The sequence below is a fragment of the Podarcis cretensis genome (assembly GCF_951804945.1).
Source record: "Podarcis cretensis genome assembly, chromosome: 7".
Taxonomy (NCBI): Eukaryota; Metazoa; Chordata; class Lepidosauria; order Squamata; family Lacertidae; genus Podarcis; species Podarcis cretensis.
Window position 1 is genome coordinate 82,194,104 of NC_137176.1, and position 17,200 is coordinate 82,211,303.

The 17,200-nt window shown below is 40.9% G+C and overlaps 1 protein-coding gene across 5 annotated transcripts in view; it reads right to left on the minus strand.

Annotated features, from left to right (window-relative positions):
- Positions 1 to 17,200, minus strand: part of ASAP1 (ArfGAP with SH3 domain, ankyrin repeat and PH domain 1) — a 141,681-nt gene that overhangs the window by 72,523 nt on the left and 51,958 nt on the right. For 3 of the 5 annotated variants that reach the window (XM_079984204.1, XM_079984200.1, XM_079984201.1), the window contains exon 3: positions 14,384 to 14,513. In XM_079984204.1, the coding sequence (XP_079840330.1) occupies positions 14,384 to 14,513 (130 nt within the window). Of the gene's footprint in view, positions 1 to 14,383; positions 14,514 to 14,633; positions 14,727 to 15,805; positions 16,144 to 17,200 lie in introns of those variants that run through there. The other 2 variants (XM_079984202.1, XM_079984203.1) reach the window with 2 other exon arrangements.

Genomic DNA, 17,200 nt, shown 5'->3' on the forward strand with positions numbered 1-17,200 from the left:
TGCACTTGCCCAAACAAGCCAGAATGTTGTTTTTTACTTGGACAAACCATAACGTAAACCAACCACCATTAGTTCTTGTTTAAACAAAACTAGCTGTTAGTTGAAAATATTAATAGATGCTTCGTTGCAGGTAGAAAAAGAAGACCAATTTCCTTCTTTTCTCCTTGCAGAAAGAAAAAGAAGGCCCAATTTCCTTCCTGTGGTCACACTGATGAAGGGAAGGGAGGAGCATGCTTGTATACAAAGCACAAAACATTCAAAACATGGCAGAGACTAATAAACAAAATAAAGCTATGAAGTCTTCACCCACTAGCTGTAACTATTTAAAACTCCTGAAGACAGCACCCCAGTTTCAAATGCTGGTTAAGATAAACATTGGTTAGTGCTGGTTGTGTAACAGCTGTAGAGTCTGGTAGTAGTAGGAGTCCATGCTTAACAGAGAAGCAATTGGTAAATGTGCACATGATTCCATAACCCCTTAACCATTTTTAAAAGATATACCACATTAAGTCTGCATCAGCCTAAAAAGGCAGGCAACATGGAGAAAAATTAGTCTTTCCCCTCAGAACCGCAACTGTTGTGTAGTATGACAAAAGCATAATTCCTCTTGAAATGAAATGAATTAAAAATCAATTTATTTTTCTCTCCAATTAACAGGTTTTAACAATATTTGTTTGACCGGAAGTAACACCAGGACCAAAATAAATAAATAATTATGATCCATTCGTGACATCACCTTCAATGTTCTTAAAAGAACTATACAGCCTGATCTTAAGTAAATTTACTCAATACAGTCCCAGGTAAGTGTGTGTAAGATTGCAAGTTTAGCGTGGGAAAGCTTACTAAAGCAGTTTGGGTGGAACCCAGACTCAAAAGGACAGTAAAATTCCAGATGTGGGTGGTGTGGGTGAAAACAGGAGGAGTTCTCAAAAAGGTCATCTGGGGTTTGTAATTTAGTGAAACGGATTACTTGGCATGTGGCAATGTATTCAGCTTGAAAATGGAAGTTCAAGCATCCTCTGGGATTTATTTTTAATTTTAACATGACTTAGCATTTCCCCCTTCTATCTATTTGTTGCCCTTATGAATCACTTTCCTTTAAAAGTGCAGTTAAACTTCAACTTCATTTTCCAACAGTAGCTGACTGTTCAGCTCATACTTGACCACAAGCGGTGGAATAATGAAAGGCTGCTACTGGGAGAGTACAGTAGTAGAAGATGCAAACTCTAGCTGAGTTTCATGCAATTCATACACTACTCTGTTTCTTTATGTTCCTGTTACCTCAAATCACTGGCTCAACCAGATGGAAACATTAGAGGTTTGGGCTGGAGAGCGATATTGAAAGAGACATATTCAGGTGTTGCTTACGTTCTCTTCTACATCTACAGATATATATATATATATATATAAAAAAAAAAAAACCTCACATCAAACTGATTCCCAAAATACAATTTTCTGGATATTGGTTTTTAAAACCAGAAGTTATAATCAGAAAAATAAATAACTGAACGTAATAAGTTGTATTTAAGGCTCAGTGATTCTTCAGTATAAAAATAGCCATTTCTACTATGGGTCTGCTATAAAGCAAGCTCTATCTACAGGAATAGCACTATAGTCACTGAATAATCACGAATGCTATTATTCTTGAGTAAGATCAATGTGGAGTTTCCATCTGTGAAATAATGCAACATGCACTGTGCTACATAACCATCATGGAATTACTATGAGGAGTCAAACATAAACTAGATTATTGTAAGAAGCAAAAATCAAAGAGAATCTTAATCCAGAATGATCCTCAAAATCAATGTACAGCAGCAGTGCTGGAAATCCATCCTTGCTGGATTCTCTATCTTGTTTCCAAGACCATAGCATAATTAATCAGCAGAGTGGCAGTTGGAACATCTGAGGACCTGGGACAGGCTTCTAATACCTTTATTCTGCCAGCATCTCTTACAAATGACACCAGAAGACTGTCCACTTTCACAACACAGATTACAGATTCAAATGGAAAAGGAATTCATTTAGCCTGCTTTTTTTCAGAAGACTGACCCAATCTAATGCTGCTGAACTTGCCTGCAGACTAGAACACCACTCCCAATCGGATTACATGCTTATCTAGATTCTGTGATACATTCTCACAGTGCGGAAAAATGTACATTAAAAAAAAAAGGGTTATGTAAACATTCACAAATTTTTTGTTTGTTTGTATTTTACATACAAAATGGGCACAATTTAAATGCAGGTTTGGAGAGGGAGCGTTCTTTCAAAACAGTCTACACAATATGTGATGGGCCTATGACTGAGCACTACCAAATTTAAACAGGGATAAATTTGGCTGCTCAGTCCTTCTCTAATTACAGGCAGGCTTTTGTTTTACTGCTTTATCCCAGTCAAATTGTGTCAGTTTTTCTATTCACTCAGATTCACTAACAATGGAAGCTTGCTGATTAGAAGGTCAGCAGTTCGAATCCGCACGATGGGGTGAGCTCCCATTACTCTGTCGCAGCTTCTGCCAACATAGCAGTTTGAAAGTATACCAGTACAAGTAGATAAATAGGTACTGCTGCGGCAGGAAGGTAAACGGCATTTCTGTGCACTCTGGTTTCTGTCACAGTGTTCCGTTGCGCCAGAAGCGGTTTAGTCATGCTGGACACATGACTCAGAAAGCGGTCTGTGGACAAACACTGGCTCCCTTGGCCTGAAGCAAGATGAGTACTGCACCCCATAGTTGCCTTTGACTGGACTTAATCATCCAGGGGTCCTTTACCTTTACTTTACTGCACAATAGGTCTCCAACATTAACACATCCATTAGCAGGGTGGAAGCCGCCTGGAAAAAAATCACTAAACTTATGAAGTATTGATGTTCATATTCTTATTCTGCATTTAGTTTCAATGCGTACAACATAATGACACTTACTACTGATATTTATTCAAAAGCATTAATTACACCTAAGAGTAACTTGTGCTGAAGCACTCCTGTGGTATTGCATTAATCTTACTGCACACGTTCTAGTACATAGAGAATGCATTACTTTTAAATCTAACAACCTTGTTCATCGCCATAAAAATATTCATTCAACTCACTACCGAGTGTTTATTTTATTGCTATGATTGCAGAAGATGTCACTTTTTAGAATGGGGTGGGTTACACGTTGCCCTCGGCTTAATGTTTTGCAGGTGTAGGGGCAGGAGGGGCAGCCAACATAGATGGATCAATGGAGGGAGCAGCAATCTCCAATGAGAAACGCCTTCTGCCACCAATCAGTTTAAGTATCTGGTGAGAGTAATCTCCTTTCCTGACAGCCCACTGAGCAAGGAAGGAGTGGGGGGGGTGTCCCAATTTTGACTCCACAGCTTGCATGCAGTCCAACAAAGAAAAATGCTTCCCTATATTAGAATATGGAATGCAGAGATTGTTGTATCATAAATACAAAGTAAGTTTGGGGAGGCATTATACGGACACTGAATTCTCAAGCATGCATAAGCAGTTTAACTCTTCCCCTTTCTTTCACTTTTCAGTTGGCACTAGGTAATCCACAGAAGCAAAATGAAAAACTTTAAATTGAATACCATGAAATGAATGCTGTCAAATGCTCAATAAACGATTTTGAAAATATTTTTATCCCTATAAGCATTTTCTTCTTAACTGTAGCCCTCAATATATTTACTAATCAAGGGCTCAGTTCTAAAATATACTTGAGTTAATAACCCCACTTTTCTTTTGTAGGAAACAAAAGGCAACTAATCATATAACTGAAACATTCCAAAAAAATCCAAACATAAGAGCAATAAACCATGTCCAGAGCAGATGAAAGACAAAACAAGAAACCAGCAAAAATCTGAATCAACACTTATCCACCACCAAAAGCCTTCTGAAATTTCCACATTTTCTTAGGCCCCTATGGGAAGACTAAAACAACTCCATCTCTTGCTGCCAGCAGCTGAGCTCCAGCAAGCAAGGGAACATGGAGCAGGGCCGCAGATACTGAACAATGCCTACAGGAGAGAACACAGAGGAGAATGCGATTTTCAAGCCCCCAAGGCCTCAGGCCATTTGAAGCTTAAAAGTTAAGAACACACACTTCATTAAACTGGGCCCAGAAAGACAACCAAAGGAGATAGTGCAAAACTGGAGTTTTGCCAGCACCTGTCAAACATGACAATGACATTTTGGGCCAGTAAGAGTTTCCAGACTCTTTTCAAAGGCAACCCCACACATACTGCGTCACAACAGTTTTTGTTCTAAGTTCACTGTATTTTAATGAACTCCAATGGACTGCAAGTTAATATACATTCAAATGTACTTTAAATTGTGGTATAAGGTTTGGTAAACCATGTTTTGTTATAAACTTATTACATTTATATCTCACCTATCTTTTCACAAGCTCAAGATGGTAGACATAGTTCTCCTTCTCCCCTACTTATCCTCACAACCACCCTGTACCATAGGTTAGGGTTAGGCTAACAGACAGTGACCAGCCCAAGGTGAGTTTCATGGCTGTGTGGAGATTGAACCCCAACCTCCCAGGCCTTAGCCCAATGCTCTAACCACTACATTATATTAGCTTAACACTGTTGTTCCAAAAGTTGATCTTCCTCTTAACATAACTATTTTTTAAATACATCCAGCAACAGCTCTGTCAAGAAGCCAAGCACCTCCATTCATCAACCTGGCAACAGCTGCTCTATCCAGCTGAATCAAAGAAAAGAGACACAGGACACTCCATTAACACAGCATATCCCCACAACTTTTGGCACCTTTTTTTACTCATGCCATTAGATGAAATTGTAACTAAGAGCTTGCATGTGTGTATCCTACTCCCTCAGCACTCCACACTGCATACTGTATTAAGTTCATGCCAGCAGAACATGGTGAATATTTAAACCTATGTTTCTGGCCTTAACTCTAGTGTGATGAAAATCTTTTAAGGAAAGCCACCCTGAGCTCTCTCTACTGAACAGAAGGACTGACCTACCTGCACGGTGTTATAGAGAAAGGTAATATATATAATTCTACACATATACTTTATACCTGTGCCCAACAGGACATATTGAAGAACAAATTCTGAACAACTGAGACAAATTGTGGTGACAGAGATTGGAAATTCCAGGACCTATCAACAAAATGACAGTTAACAAGTCACTAGAGCCAGATGGTATTCACCCAAGAGTTTAAAGAACTGAAATATGAAATTACTGATCTTCTAACATCAGTCTCCAAGGAACTGGAAAGCAGCCAATTTAACAAGGGATCCAGAGAAATGCAAGCCAGTTAGCTTAATGTCACTTCCTGGCTAATTGGTGGAAAGTGTTATTAAATACAATGTTATGATACATATGGATGAACAAGCCTAGCTGAAGATGACCCAACACAGCTTCTACAAAGGTAAGAATGCAGCAGAACTCCCAATTCAGCTGAAAGTTCTGTGGCTCAGCCAATGTTAAGTTCCCAACCTTGGCTCAGCCAAAGATACACCAGCATACAGTATCTTGCTTATCCTGGCTGAACAGAGGCTGGTGTATGCTCCCTTAAAGGGGTGGCAGCGGCAGCAGGTGCGTGATCAGAGAGGGGGGCTTGGCTAGATCCCAAGTCCATTCAGCTTGGTCGTGTGACCTGGCAACCCGGCATAGAATACTATTTTACAGGCTTGTTTTCCTTCTGTTAGGATTCAGCAGAGCAGTAGCCTTGCTGCAGACCAGAGTTTGCATCTGGTGTAACTTTACACCAGGTTGCTTTATAGCAGCTTCACATGCATAGGATTGCTCCCTATATCAGTTTCTAAAAGTCAGCTGTTGTGTAGGAAATGTCCCCTTTGCATTCTTTTGTCCCACCTTGCTGCTTAAAGGACATGCAGAAATTCAGAGATAGGATTTCCTTTACCAAAACTCTTAAATGTTATGTCCTCAGCTATTATAGAAGACACAAATAAGCAATATTCCTGCCTTTGTGCTTTAAAACATGCTGAAGATCTTACACATATAAACTATATATTATCCTTTGGATGTTGTGCTGACGGAACAACACTTGGCACAGATAGGATCAGTGGAGCCTACCAATTAGTTGTACTGGGACAAGTGCTGTTTAGTTTGTTCTTAATTAATGTACAGTTAGGCATAAAAAGTGAGGTGCTCAACCTTGATGATAACATCCAAATATTTAAGGTGGTTAATAGGGATTGTGAATAGCTCCATAAATATATATCTCAGCTGGGAGAACAGGCAACAAAACGGTTTAGCAAAATGTTTTTCTCCCTCTATTAGAACCCTGCATTTCTCCCTGTATTGGAACCCACAGCCATTCGATGAAGCAGACTGGCAGAAGAACAGAGTGGCTATGGAACAATAGCAGAAGAGGGCTATAGCCCTTAGACCTATAAGCAGACTTTCCAGAGGCACCTGGCTGGCCACTGTGTGAAATAATGGACTAACTAGGTTTTGGTGTGCTCTAGAAGCAATGGCCAGAATATTTTATAACTGTCAAATTAAATAATCTGATAATAGATTGCTAGGAAGAACAATATTGCTCAGAGTTGTTTTAACTAGAACTCTCTTATTCTATTTCACTGACTGCAGTAATGGGGCCTCCTGCTGCCGCCGGAGCACAATTTCTGTTCTCATCCTGAAGCAAAGTTCTTAACCTGAAGCACTATTTCTGGGTTAGCGGAGTCTGTAACCTGAAGCGTATGTAACCTGAAGCGTATATAACCCAAGGTACCACTGTATCTAGTGGTAAGTGAAAAATAAAGGGGCCATTACATTTTATGTTTTGAGTGGTATAGGCTTGTAGCAAAATAATTAAACTAGATGAATGAACAGAAGAGAACTAATGTGTAGAGTGTGGCTGTGTGCCTCTATCAAATTCCAAAATATATTTTAAGCAAGAAAAAAAAATGCAATACAAGAAGATCAATAAAACCTTTGTTGAATATTACTGAAACAAATCAGCAAGGACATAAAATACAGAAATAATCCTATTATTTTAGCTTTAGTACAAGATTATCATGTAACCTTCCTTTATTGGTAAAAATAATACACTTTAGAACCCAGGTAGATTAATACTGCCTGCAGCTTGCCTTAGACATTTGCAAATTTAGTAAGATTCTACAGGTTGTTGTTTTTTTAAAGTATTTCTGCACCTATTAAAGAAGCTTATATAAGTTAGAAAATGCAACAGAAAATGCACTCAGTGAAAAGTGTTAACTTTATAGACAAGGATCAAGCCGGATTTCTACCTAATAGGAAACTAAAGGATAACATAAGACACGTAATAAACATTATCGAATACTTGGAGTGTAAAAATGAAATTCCTGCAGTATTAATGTTTATTGATGCCAAAAATGCGTTCGATAATGTATCTTGGCAATTCTTAATAAAATGTATGGAAACTGCAGGGATAGAGGGCACATTCCTGGAAGGAATAAAAGCAATATATTCGAACCAAAGAGCTAAATTAATCATTAATAATAATTTGAAGGATTCTTTTGAAATTTCAAAGGGTACAAGACAGGGGTGCCCTCTATCACCTCTCTTGTTTATCATGGTATTGGAAATTATTGCAAATAAGATAAGGAAAATTTCAGAGATACGTGGAATAAAAATTGGTGTAAAAGAATATAAATTGAAAGCATACGCTGATGATTTGATGTTGTCATTAGAGGACCCACAAAAAAGTGTTAGTAAAGTGTTAGATTTGCTTGAGGAATTTGGAAAGTTATCAGGCTTTAAATTAAACAGAACAAAAACTAAAATGATGACCAAAAATATGAAAGAAGAGTTAAAAAGCCACTTTGAATTACAGACTGGTATTAAAGTAATTAAAAAAGTAAAATACCTGGGAATTTGGCTAACCATGAAGAATATAAATCTAATGGAAGACAACTACACAAACACCTGGAAAGAAATAAAGAAGGACCTGGATACTTGGAACAGAATAAAACTCTCTCGGTCGGGAAGGATGGCAGCAATTAAGATGAGTCTATTGCCGAAATTGCTGTTCTTATTTCAAAATATACCGATAATTAGGGGAACCTCAGTATTCAAAGATTGGCAGAAAGTACTCTCTAAATTCATTTGGCAAGGAAAAAGGCCAAGAATTAGATTCAAATTATTAACGGATCAAAGAGATAGGGAAGGATTTGCGGTTCCAAATTTGAAGCTATATTATGAAGCCTCGTGCCTTTGCTGGGTTAAAGAGTGGATTATTATAAAAAACACAGACCTGTTGGATTTAGAAGGTTTCAACATAAGGTTCGGTTGGCACGCATATTTGTGGCGTAATAAAGAAAAGGTCCACAAAGGCTTTCCTAACCATATTATTAGAGGGCCACTGTTGGAAGTATGGGAGAGAAACAAAAAATTACTGGAAAGAAAGACCCCTTGGTGGTTATCACCAATCGACATCTTAACAGTAAAAAAAATAAATACTGAAGGAGAAAGATGGACATATGAAGATCTGTTAGTAAAAACAGAAAATGGATGTAAGATTAGGTCATATGAAGAGATAAAGAATAAACTAACAGGCTGGATCCAATTTCATCAAATCAACGCTTTGTGGACCGAAGACAAAAAGGTTGGGATGAACGGAAAAAAATCTAGATTCCAGGTAGAAATATTGGAAAGCAAATCAAAACTCCTATCAAAAATGTACAGCCAGTTGCTAGAATGGGACACCAAAGATGAAGAAATAAAGGAGGTAATGGTGAAATGGGCGATGGACTTTGGATACAACATAGTTTGAGAAGTGGAAGAAACTTTGGAATAAAGGCATGAAATTCTTGGCTTGTAGAGAGAACATGGAAAAAATGATGTACAGGTGGTACATCATGCCTGTAAAATTAGAAAAAATGTACAAAACCGGAGACAAATCATGCTGGAAATGTAAGATTAAGGAAGGCAATTTTTATCACATGTGGTGGTCCTGTGAGGTAATTAAAAAATTTTGGGAAAGTATTTACAATGAACTAAAAAAAATTTAAATATACCTTCACAAAAAAACCCGAGGCCTTCCTTTTGGGGATAATTGGAGAAGAAATTAAAAAGGAAGATCAAACACTTTTCCAATATGCAACCGTGGCTGCTAGAACATTAATAGCACAAAACTGGAAGACATCAAAAATCCCAACCATAAATGATTGGCAATCTAAATTATTTGAATATATAGAATTGGCAAAAATGACACAGAAAATAAGAAACCAAAAAGGCACAAAGTTTAACAATGAATGGAATAAATTTATGGCATATATTGAAACAGATGTAAAAAATTTAAAAATCACAGTAGGCTCGATATAACGCCTGCGACATAAAGAGACTTAAGAAAACGAAACTGCAGATAGAAAACCTTTTGTAACATATTCCGAAACCGAGTTGAAGGGAAGTCAATTATTGTTGTGTTATTTAGTTATTTAGGTATTATATGTTTAATTTGTTGGTGTTTTATGTTATGTAATGTTTTTCTTTTACTTTTCGTTTTTCTTTTTTTGTTTGTCTTTTTTGTTGTTTTAATGTTTGGTGTTGTATAATGAATTGAAATTAATAAAAAGATTTTTTTAAAAAAAGATAAATTGTCTACTGCATCTACAGCCAGTGTGGTGTAGTGGTTAAGAGTGATAGACTCCTAATCTGGGGAACCGGGTTCGCGTCTCTGCTCCTCCACATGCAGCTGCTGGGTGACCTTGGGCCAGTCACACTTCTCTGAAGTCTCTCAGCCCCACTCACCTCACAGAGTGTTTGTTGTGGGGGAGGAAGGGAAAGGAGAATGTTAGCCGCTTTGAGACTCCTTAAAGGGAGTGAAAGGCGGGATATCAAATCCAAACTCCTCTTCTTCTTCTTCTTCTTCTTCTTCTTCTTCTTCTTCTCAACTATCAGGATCAGTCCACCACCATTCATACATGGGACACACCTTGGAATGGATTATTTTCCTAAACTCTACATGAGGCTGCCCCTGGAGGAGCTTCAGCTGGTACAAAATGCAGATGCTTGTCAAGCACTACTGACTAACTACAGGAAGCAAATTTCAGTGATCCCAGCTCAACTGTAGTGTCTGCCTTGGCTCCCAGGCTGAATTCAAGGTTCCAATTATACTCTTTAAAGTATTAAATGGCTTGGACTCATTTCTCAAAGAATGCCTTCTCCTGTATGAACTTCCCTATGTGTTGAAAGTGCACTTAGAATAAATACAGGTTTCATAGAGGCTTTCACAGAATCTTAGAGTTGGAAGGGACCCAAGGGGCATCTAGTTCAACCCGCTGCAATGCAGGAATCACAGCTAAAGCATCCATGACACAAAGGCATCCAACCACTGCTTAAAAACCTCCAAGGAAAGAGTCCATCACTTATTGTGGGAGTATGTTCCACTGCCAAACAGCTGTGATTAGATATTGCGTGGAGTAGGCTTTTATTTTATCCAAGCTAATAGTACGCAGTTACCTTCCCAAAGTCAACTTAAATTACAATTCCTGTTATCCTTTCTAAATGAACTCCTGATGGATCTGCCCTACCCCACATCTAAGTTCAGTCAGGTGATTTTCCCTTCACACACACAAAAAGTTCCCCCAAATAGTCTATCCTCTATTAGTGGTCTTATGTGCAATATATTCTGGTTAGTAAGGAGCAGTCCTTGGACGTCTGTTTTAGCAGCAGATGTGCACACAGAAAGACAACCCCCAGGCTTGAGCATCAAGGGAAAATAGACTATAAAACCACTTTGCTGGAAATCAGTTTATAACTTTAACAATCCTTGCACAGTTAACTGCATATCCATAGTAGCAGAGGAGTCCTTCGACCAGCCAGTACTGCCACAGTAATTCAAGGAAGAACCTGGAGAAACGGCATACAGATTCTCATTTGAGAAGTGTCTATGCTGACATTCATCCCAGAACTACACTGTCATGCCAATAGAACTGCCATTTGTTCAAACATTATACTCTATTAACTATTTAAGATGATGGGATCAAATCTTGAAGGCAAAACGTCCACGTAATAAAACATTTCCCTGCCATCCAGACTTAAAATTACTTCTGTTCAAAAACTGCAGCACAGAGGTAGGGAATCTTTTTCAGCCCAACGGCCACACTTCCTTCCTCGGATCGCATGACAGAGGTAATAAATAAGCAGAGCAATAAATAGGAATTTTACCTTTGGTACAGTAAAAAAAGTTGTTCACACTCACATTTCCCTCTCTACCCTCCTTCCAGGCAAGCATGAAACATTATCACAGTTCAGGGACATATTCCAGAGGGTGCAAGCAGGGCCAGTGAGAGGTATGGCTCAGAGAGAGTTCCAAGGGGTAGACAGAGATGCTCCGAGGGCTCATTGGTCCCCAAGGTTCTCCATTCCTTCTGGAGCAGGTATTTGATACTCCAACAGTGCAAAAGAATACCAGTTAATGGCTGTTCCTCTTTGATAAGCAGAAGGTAGACACGTTTGCAAAATTACCTCCCTTTACTATTTTCTACTGTATTTACTTTATGCTACACCCATGAGCATTCACAGCTTCATCAGCATTCCATAAAATAAAAAGTTGATGATATGAGCAATGACAAAAAAATACCTCTGATTATTCTACAAATCGACCTTTTCCTGACCCAATTGTGTGTTACTTTCTTTCCGCTTTATAGAAAGACTGAACACTGGATTCAGGCTTTTTCAAGTATGCTTCCAGTTGGCTATACAAGAGCTCTTCAGGAACTCGATCTCTGATGTTTCTTTTCTGAAAAATGCTAGTACTTTATTAACAGGCTCTCTTCTAAAAACCTGCCAGGGGGGATTTTGACTGCTGCAGCCATTTGACAGAAATATATTGTCCAGCCTTTTCACTGAATACAGTCTTTAAAAGACCATTCCAAGGATTGCTTCCTCCAGCAAGGCAAGATGCATTATACTTAGCATTATATAAAGTCATAAGGAAGTGAGCATAAAGCCTGAATAATCAGCAATCTGGCTTGTTACTTGGAAAAAGAGGAGGAAACTATAATCAATAAAGCCAATGAATTCCATCACTTCCTTTCCCCCTCATGAATTTGTTCCATTTGTTATGACATGAAAATGAGGAATTCATCTCTGTGATGTCTTGTTGGCTAGAATAAAGGAATGTGGAAACAAAATAAAAATGATATTTTGTCACATTCTCACTGATTCAATGACTTACTAAAGAAAGGAAAGGGATTAAATTACTTTTGGAAGGGTACCGAACAAAAACAGGCTGATCCCTAGTCCTCCTACTGTGGATTAACAGCCTTTTTGAACATTCTCACTTGCAGCAGTTTCCCCACTAAAAACACTTCCCTGGATTCATTGTTTGAAAATTCTCCAACATCTGAATACATGCTGGGCATAGTGGACCCAACTTGTTCCTCACTAAGTGTGTTAAGGACTGCAGCACTGAAAAAAATACATATTTTTGAACCACATTCTGACACAAGTTAGTAGCCTGCTTCCTCCACTCAGCATAATGGCCTAGGAAAAACTTAAACTGAACACAAGTTTTCAACGGATTACCAGTTTATGCAGCCAGACTACATATAACACAGAGAGACTGTATTGCCAGTTTTCTTTTACCAACATGTTGTTTTAGAAGCTCCAGTACTAGTATTTCAAAGTTATATGTCTGTTCAAAATGAACGCCAGAGTGAAATTCGTGACTGCTCAGCAGAGCACTCAGTTGTCAAGATCCCTCCCATCTCTTCACCTGGACCCTGAAAATATATTTTTTGTGCTTATTTGTGTGTTGTACATACCACATTTCCCTGTCCCTTTCTTGGATCTGAAAGCCAGAGGGAGATACCAGGAGTGATTGTCAGGCTGCAAGCAAAACTCTGACTTCCTTTTGTCTATATGTTTATCAACTCTTCAAAGAACAAGAAAGCCTGAAGTATAGGCACACAGTCTGATATGAAAGCAGACAGTCCTAAACTGCCTAGCACTAGGCACTGCCATATGAGCTTATAGATAGCTTTCTGACTTCCTCCAAGGGCCAGCAACACTTTAGACAGAAGAGGTCACCATTGTTTCCACAACCAGATGCAGTAGCATCCCATCTCAGTGCTTTCTGGAGTCACATGAACAGCTGACAGCAATGTTTGACTAACTACATACAGCACTGGGAGAAATTTTACTTGAGAGTACTCTTGCAGGGGCAACTACAAACCAACAGTGTGGCAAATCTGCAAGCTTGAATCAATGTCACTTCAAAAACAAGATATTCACAAACAACTGGTCTTATCCTCCAATTCTATTATCCAATTACTTAGTAGCACTCAGGCTGTTAATATACAAGATTACTTTCAACAAGGAAGTAATTATAACTACCGTATTTTTCGCTCTATAACACGCACCCGACCATAACACGCACGTAGTTTTTAGAGGAGGAAAATCCGTAGGCATGCCACCCGTAGGCATTCCCTCCATAACACGCACAGACATTTCACCTTACTTTCTAGGAGGAAAAAAGTGAGTGTTATGGTGCAAAAAATACGGTAATCTTTTGGAATGGCATTTTGGGTCCCCCAGATCACAAACTTGATCAGTACAATTTTATTGTGCATGTGTGAAAGAAAGCTCTTCTGCAATTTCAATAAAGCTAGTTTATCTTGCCTGTTACAATATGCACAAAACCATTATAATATGAACAACACCTTTTGAAAAATAAAGTAACTGGAAACTCAAGACTTCGTTTAAGAAGCCATGTGGACCATGATAGGAAAATCAAATTTTAACCTTGCTGTGATCTCCACAAGCTTTTTAATCACCACGCGAACAAAATTCAATGTCAGATTTTTAAATAACAATGCATCCCACATCAAGTACAATATTCAAAAATATTAGGAACTGTATAGGTATGTTGCCTGATTTAGACTGAAAATGACATGCAACTGCTAATATTGAGATGGGTGACATGAATCAGGCTGTGCAGAGCTGCTCTACCATCCAAGAGACGGCATCACTGCATCATTTTGCATTGCATTCCTCCTCTTTCAACATCACAGCCCAAAATATTTGTCAACAATCTCCCATTTCAAAGAGATCTCCTCTACAGCTTGTCCTTGCCACCAATTATCCATTGCTTCATCTGTGCCAAAGACACATCAAGCTTCATTCATTCTGTCTAACCGTTTGCTCTGCATAAATCATGTCATCAAACAATCCTGCTGCAGTCAACACTACTGACATCAGGAAAGCAACACAGGATAACAAGACACAGAAGAGACAATATTCAACCTCATTTAACACCGAAACCCTTGGAATTCATAGACATGAGCACTGTCTGCAATCATCACCGAAGGGCATCCACGCTATAGTCGTGAAGAAAGCAGGGCGGTATGTATGTTAACTGGCTTCCCCATGCAACCATACACAGAAAGCAAAGGTGACAAGTGTTTATTTACCTCTTCCAGCAGCGTGACAGTATTCCTGCAGTTCTGTAGCCGGGTAGTAAAGCTGGATGTGGTTGGGGAATTGTAATCCTCTGTGGTCTCAGCAATAAACTCCGACACAGTGATCTGGTCCGGCATGATCCTGCCCAGCAGAAAAAGATGAACACAGACAAGGAGAGACTGAGCATTAAACACAAGAAAGGGCAAAGAAGCTTTAGCTGAGGGAGGCGTGTAAGTAATCCGCACCCCCCCCTTTCTGCACCTAGTTTCTCTTCTGACTGCACGGCACCCTTTTGGGAATAGAGTTCACAGCCTGCTTCTGTAGAGGGGGGTGGGTGGGATGACAGGAGATGCCTGTCTCTGCCCCCATCATCACTAGGCTCACTTCTTTCAAAGACATCTTATTTTGAAGGAAGAAAGGATGGGTGTCCCTCCACCTCAGTTCCTTACAGAGTATTTCCATGGGGAACCCTGCCTCATAGATCCCATCTCCTTGGAGCCTCTTCTTTTCCTCCACAGTTCGAGAGTTCCTTCGATTCTCCCACTTAAGAAAACAGGGTATCCAGTTGACTCATTCTCAAGATTATCCTAAAGGCTACGTTAGTGCCCGCTTGGGGATGAGGGAGGAGAGGGGTGCAGACTGGCGATCCCAAGGTTAAGACCACCAACCATCTCCACACCAGATCCCAAAAGAGTGGGCTTCCAAGCTGCAAACACCGGCGTACTCTTGTTACACTTCATAAGGGATCTTCTTCAACTGTTTTGCCCATTCCTTTTTAAAAAAATAAATAAGAGGGTGCATCTTCTGGAACCTCAGAGAGCCTTTTGAACCACAGCAACGGATCCTTCTCTGTTGTAACACCCTCTCTTCTTCTTATTGCCTTTCAGAAAGTGAAATTCCTGACCAGATCTTTCTTTTTCCTAGCAGGAAAGTGAATGGAGGAGGGGAGAGGGAAACCACAGTCCCCCCCCCATTAAAAAAAGCAACCACCACCCACCCCAGGAAAGCTTAACTCCCCAAGTCCGTATTCATATCATCTTCTCCCTTTTTTTTTTGGTGCAGGGGGTGGGGTGGGATAGAGAAATCCTCTTGATATCTCCCTCAGGAAAAAAAAAGGGGGCTGTTCCCTCATCCCAGGTCTTATTTCCCTCCCCCCCCAAAAAAAAAAACACAACCACACACACACACACCCTAAAATAGATGGAAAGTGGGCAGAAAAGCGCCTTCAATGAACCTAAGGCACAAACACAAAAACCCACAACCACAAGTGGTGGTGGGGGGGGGGTGTTTGAGGCGTGAGTTGGGGGGGGGGAGGTCATTCCCCGCCAAAAAAATATACTAATGATAAAAAGAGAAGAGGAAAACCCCTTCCTCCTCCTCCTCCTCCTCCCTCAGCGCCCCCCCCACACATTTCTCCTCAGAGGGCTACTAACTTGCGCAGGCGGCCCCCCTCCCTTCTCGGCGGAGAGCCCCCCCTCCCCAAGCCGGAGTTGGGGGGCGGGAGGAGCAGGGAAGGGTCGGCGCGGCGAGGAAGAAGGCGGAGGGCAGCGGCGGCGGCGGCGGCGGCGGCGGCTGAGGGGGTCCAGGTCCAAGTCCCCGGGAAGACGAGACGAGAGGAGGGAGCCGAGCCGCTCTCCGCCCGCCAGCCTCGACTGCCTGCCTGCCTGCCTGCCTGCTGGACGCGCGTCCTCCTCCTCCTCCTCCTCCTCCTCCCTCCGCGCCGCTCGCTCTCGCGCAGGCTCCTGCAGCCGCCGCCTCCTCCTCCCTCCTCCTCCTCTTCCCGGGGCGGGAGCGCGCGCGATAGAGGGAGTGAAGGAAGGACGGAGGAGGAGAGAGAGTGCGCGCGCACACACACGCCCTCGCGCCTGACGGTTGTGGGTGTGTGTGTGTGTGTGAGAGAGAGGGAGGGAGGGGGGAAAGAGGCACGCGCCGCTCGCCCGACCGGTCCGACTCACCGCTTTTCAATCACCCGTCGAACGGACCAATCGCCCTTTACGCTGCTTTCCCCCCCCCCCCTTCTCCCGCGCTTGCTCCGCCTACCACCAACCACCCGCCTCTCTCTCTCTCTCTCTCTCTCTCTCTCTCAGGAGGAGGCTTGTCACGTGAGGAAAACAAGGAAGTAGCCCTGCGCACGCAATGGCTCTTTTCTCTCTCTCTCTCTCTCTCTTTCGCGCGCGTGCATGCGCCTTTCCGTGGGGTGAGCGCGCGCAGCTGAGGCAGCTTGCGGCGGAGGCTAATGTTCCATGCAGAGACACGCAGGCAGCCTCTAATATTATAATAATAATAATAATAATAATAATAATAATAATAGTTGTGTATTTATTTAGCCCGACTTTCCACCCTGACAGGGGATCAAGGCGGCTTACGGATAAAAATGAGAATTGCTAAAAACATAGGGAAAAAGCAGTTAAACTTTGATGTAGTCAAAACTCTCTTTCTCTATATTTTATCAAATATATACACTGCCTGGTTGGTGTGTTGTTGTTTTTTTAAAAAAAAAAGATTAAAAAATCGCCTCCAAGCCATTTGCAAATGGATAAGGCAGTGACATTGAGAAAAATTGACAACTGTACTTTAAAAACACACTTAAAAAACAACAACCATTAAAAAAGATTAAAGTTGACCCCAGCTTTCTAAGCGCCTGGGTAGGCTTGCCTAAGAACAGGGATGTTTTTCGCAGGTGCCGTAAACAGTGAAGCGAAGGAGCCCGATTGACCTCAACAGGCAGGGAGTTCCAAAGTGTAGCTGCTTCCACGCTAAATGGTTGAGTCCTTACGAATGTGCGGCACCTGCGGGAGTCCCAGTTCCACCCATGGGAGCGGTTGAGT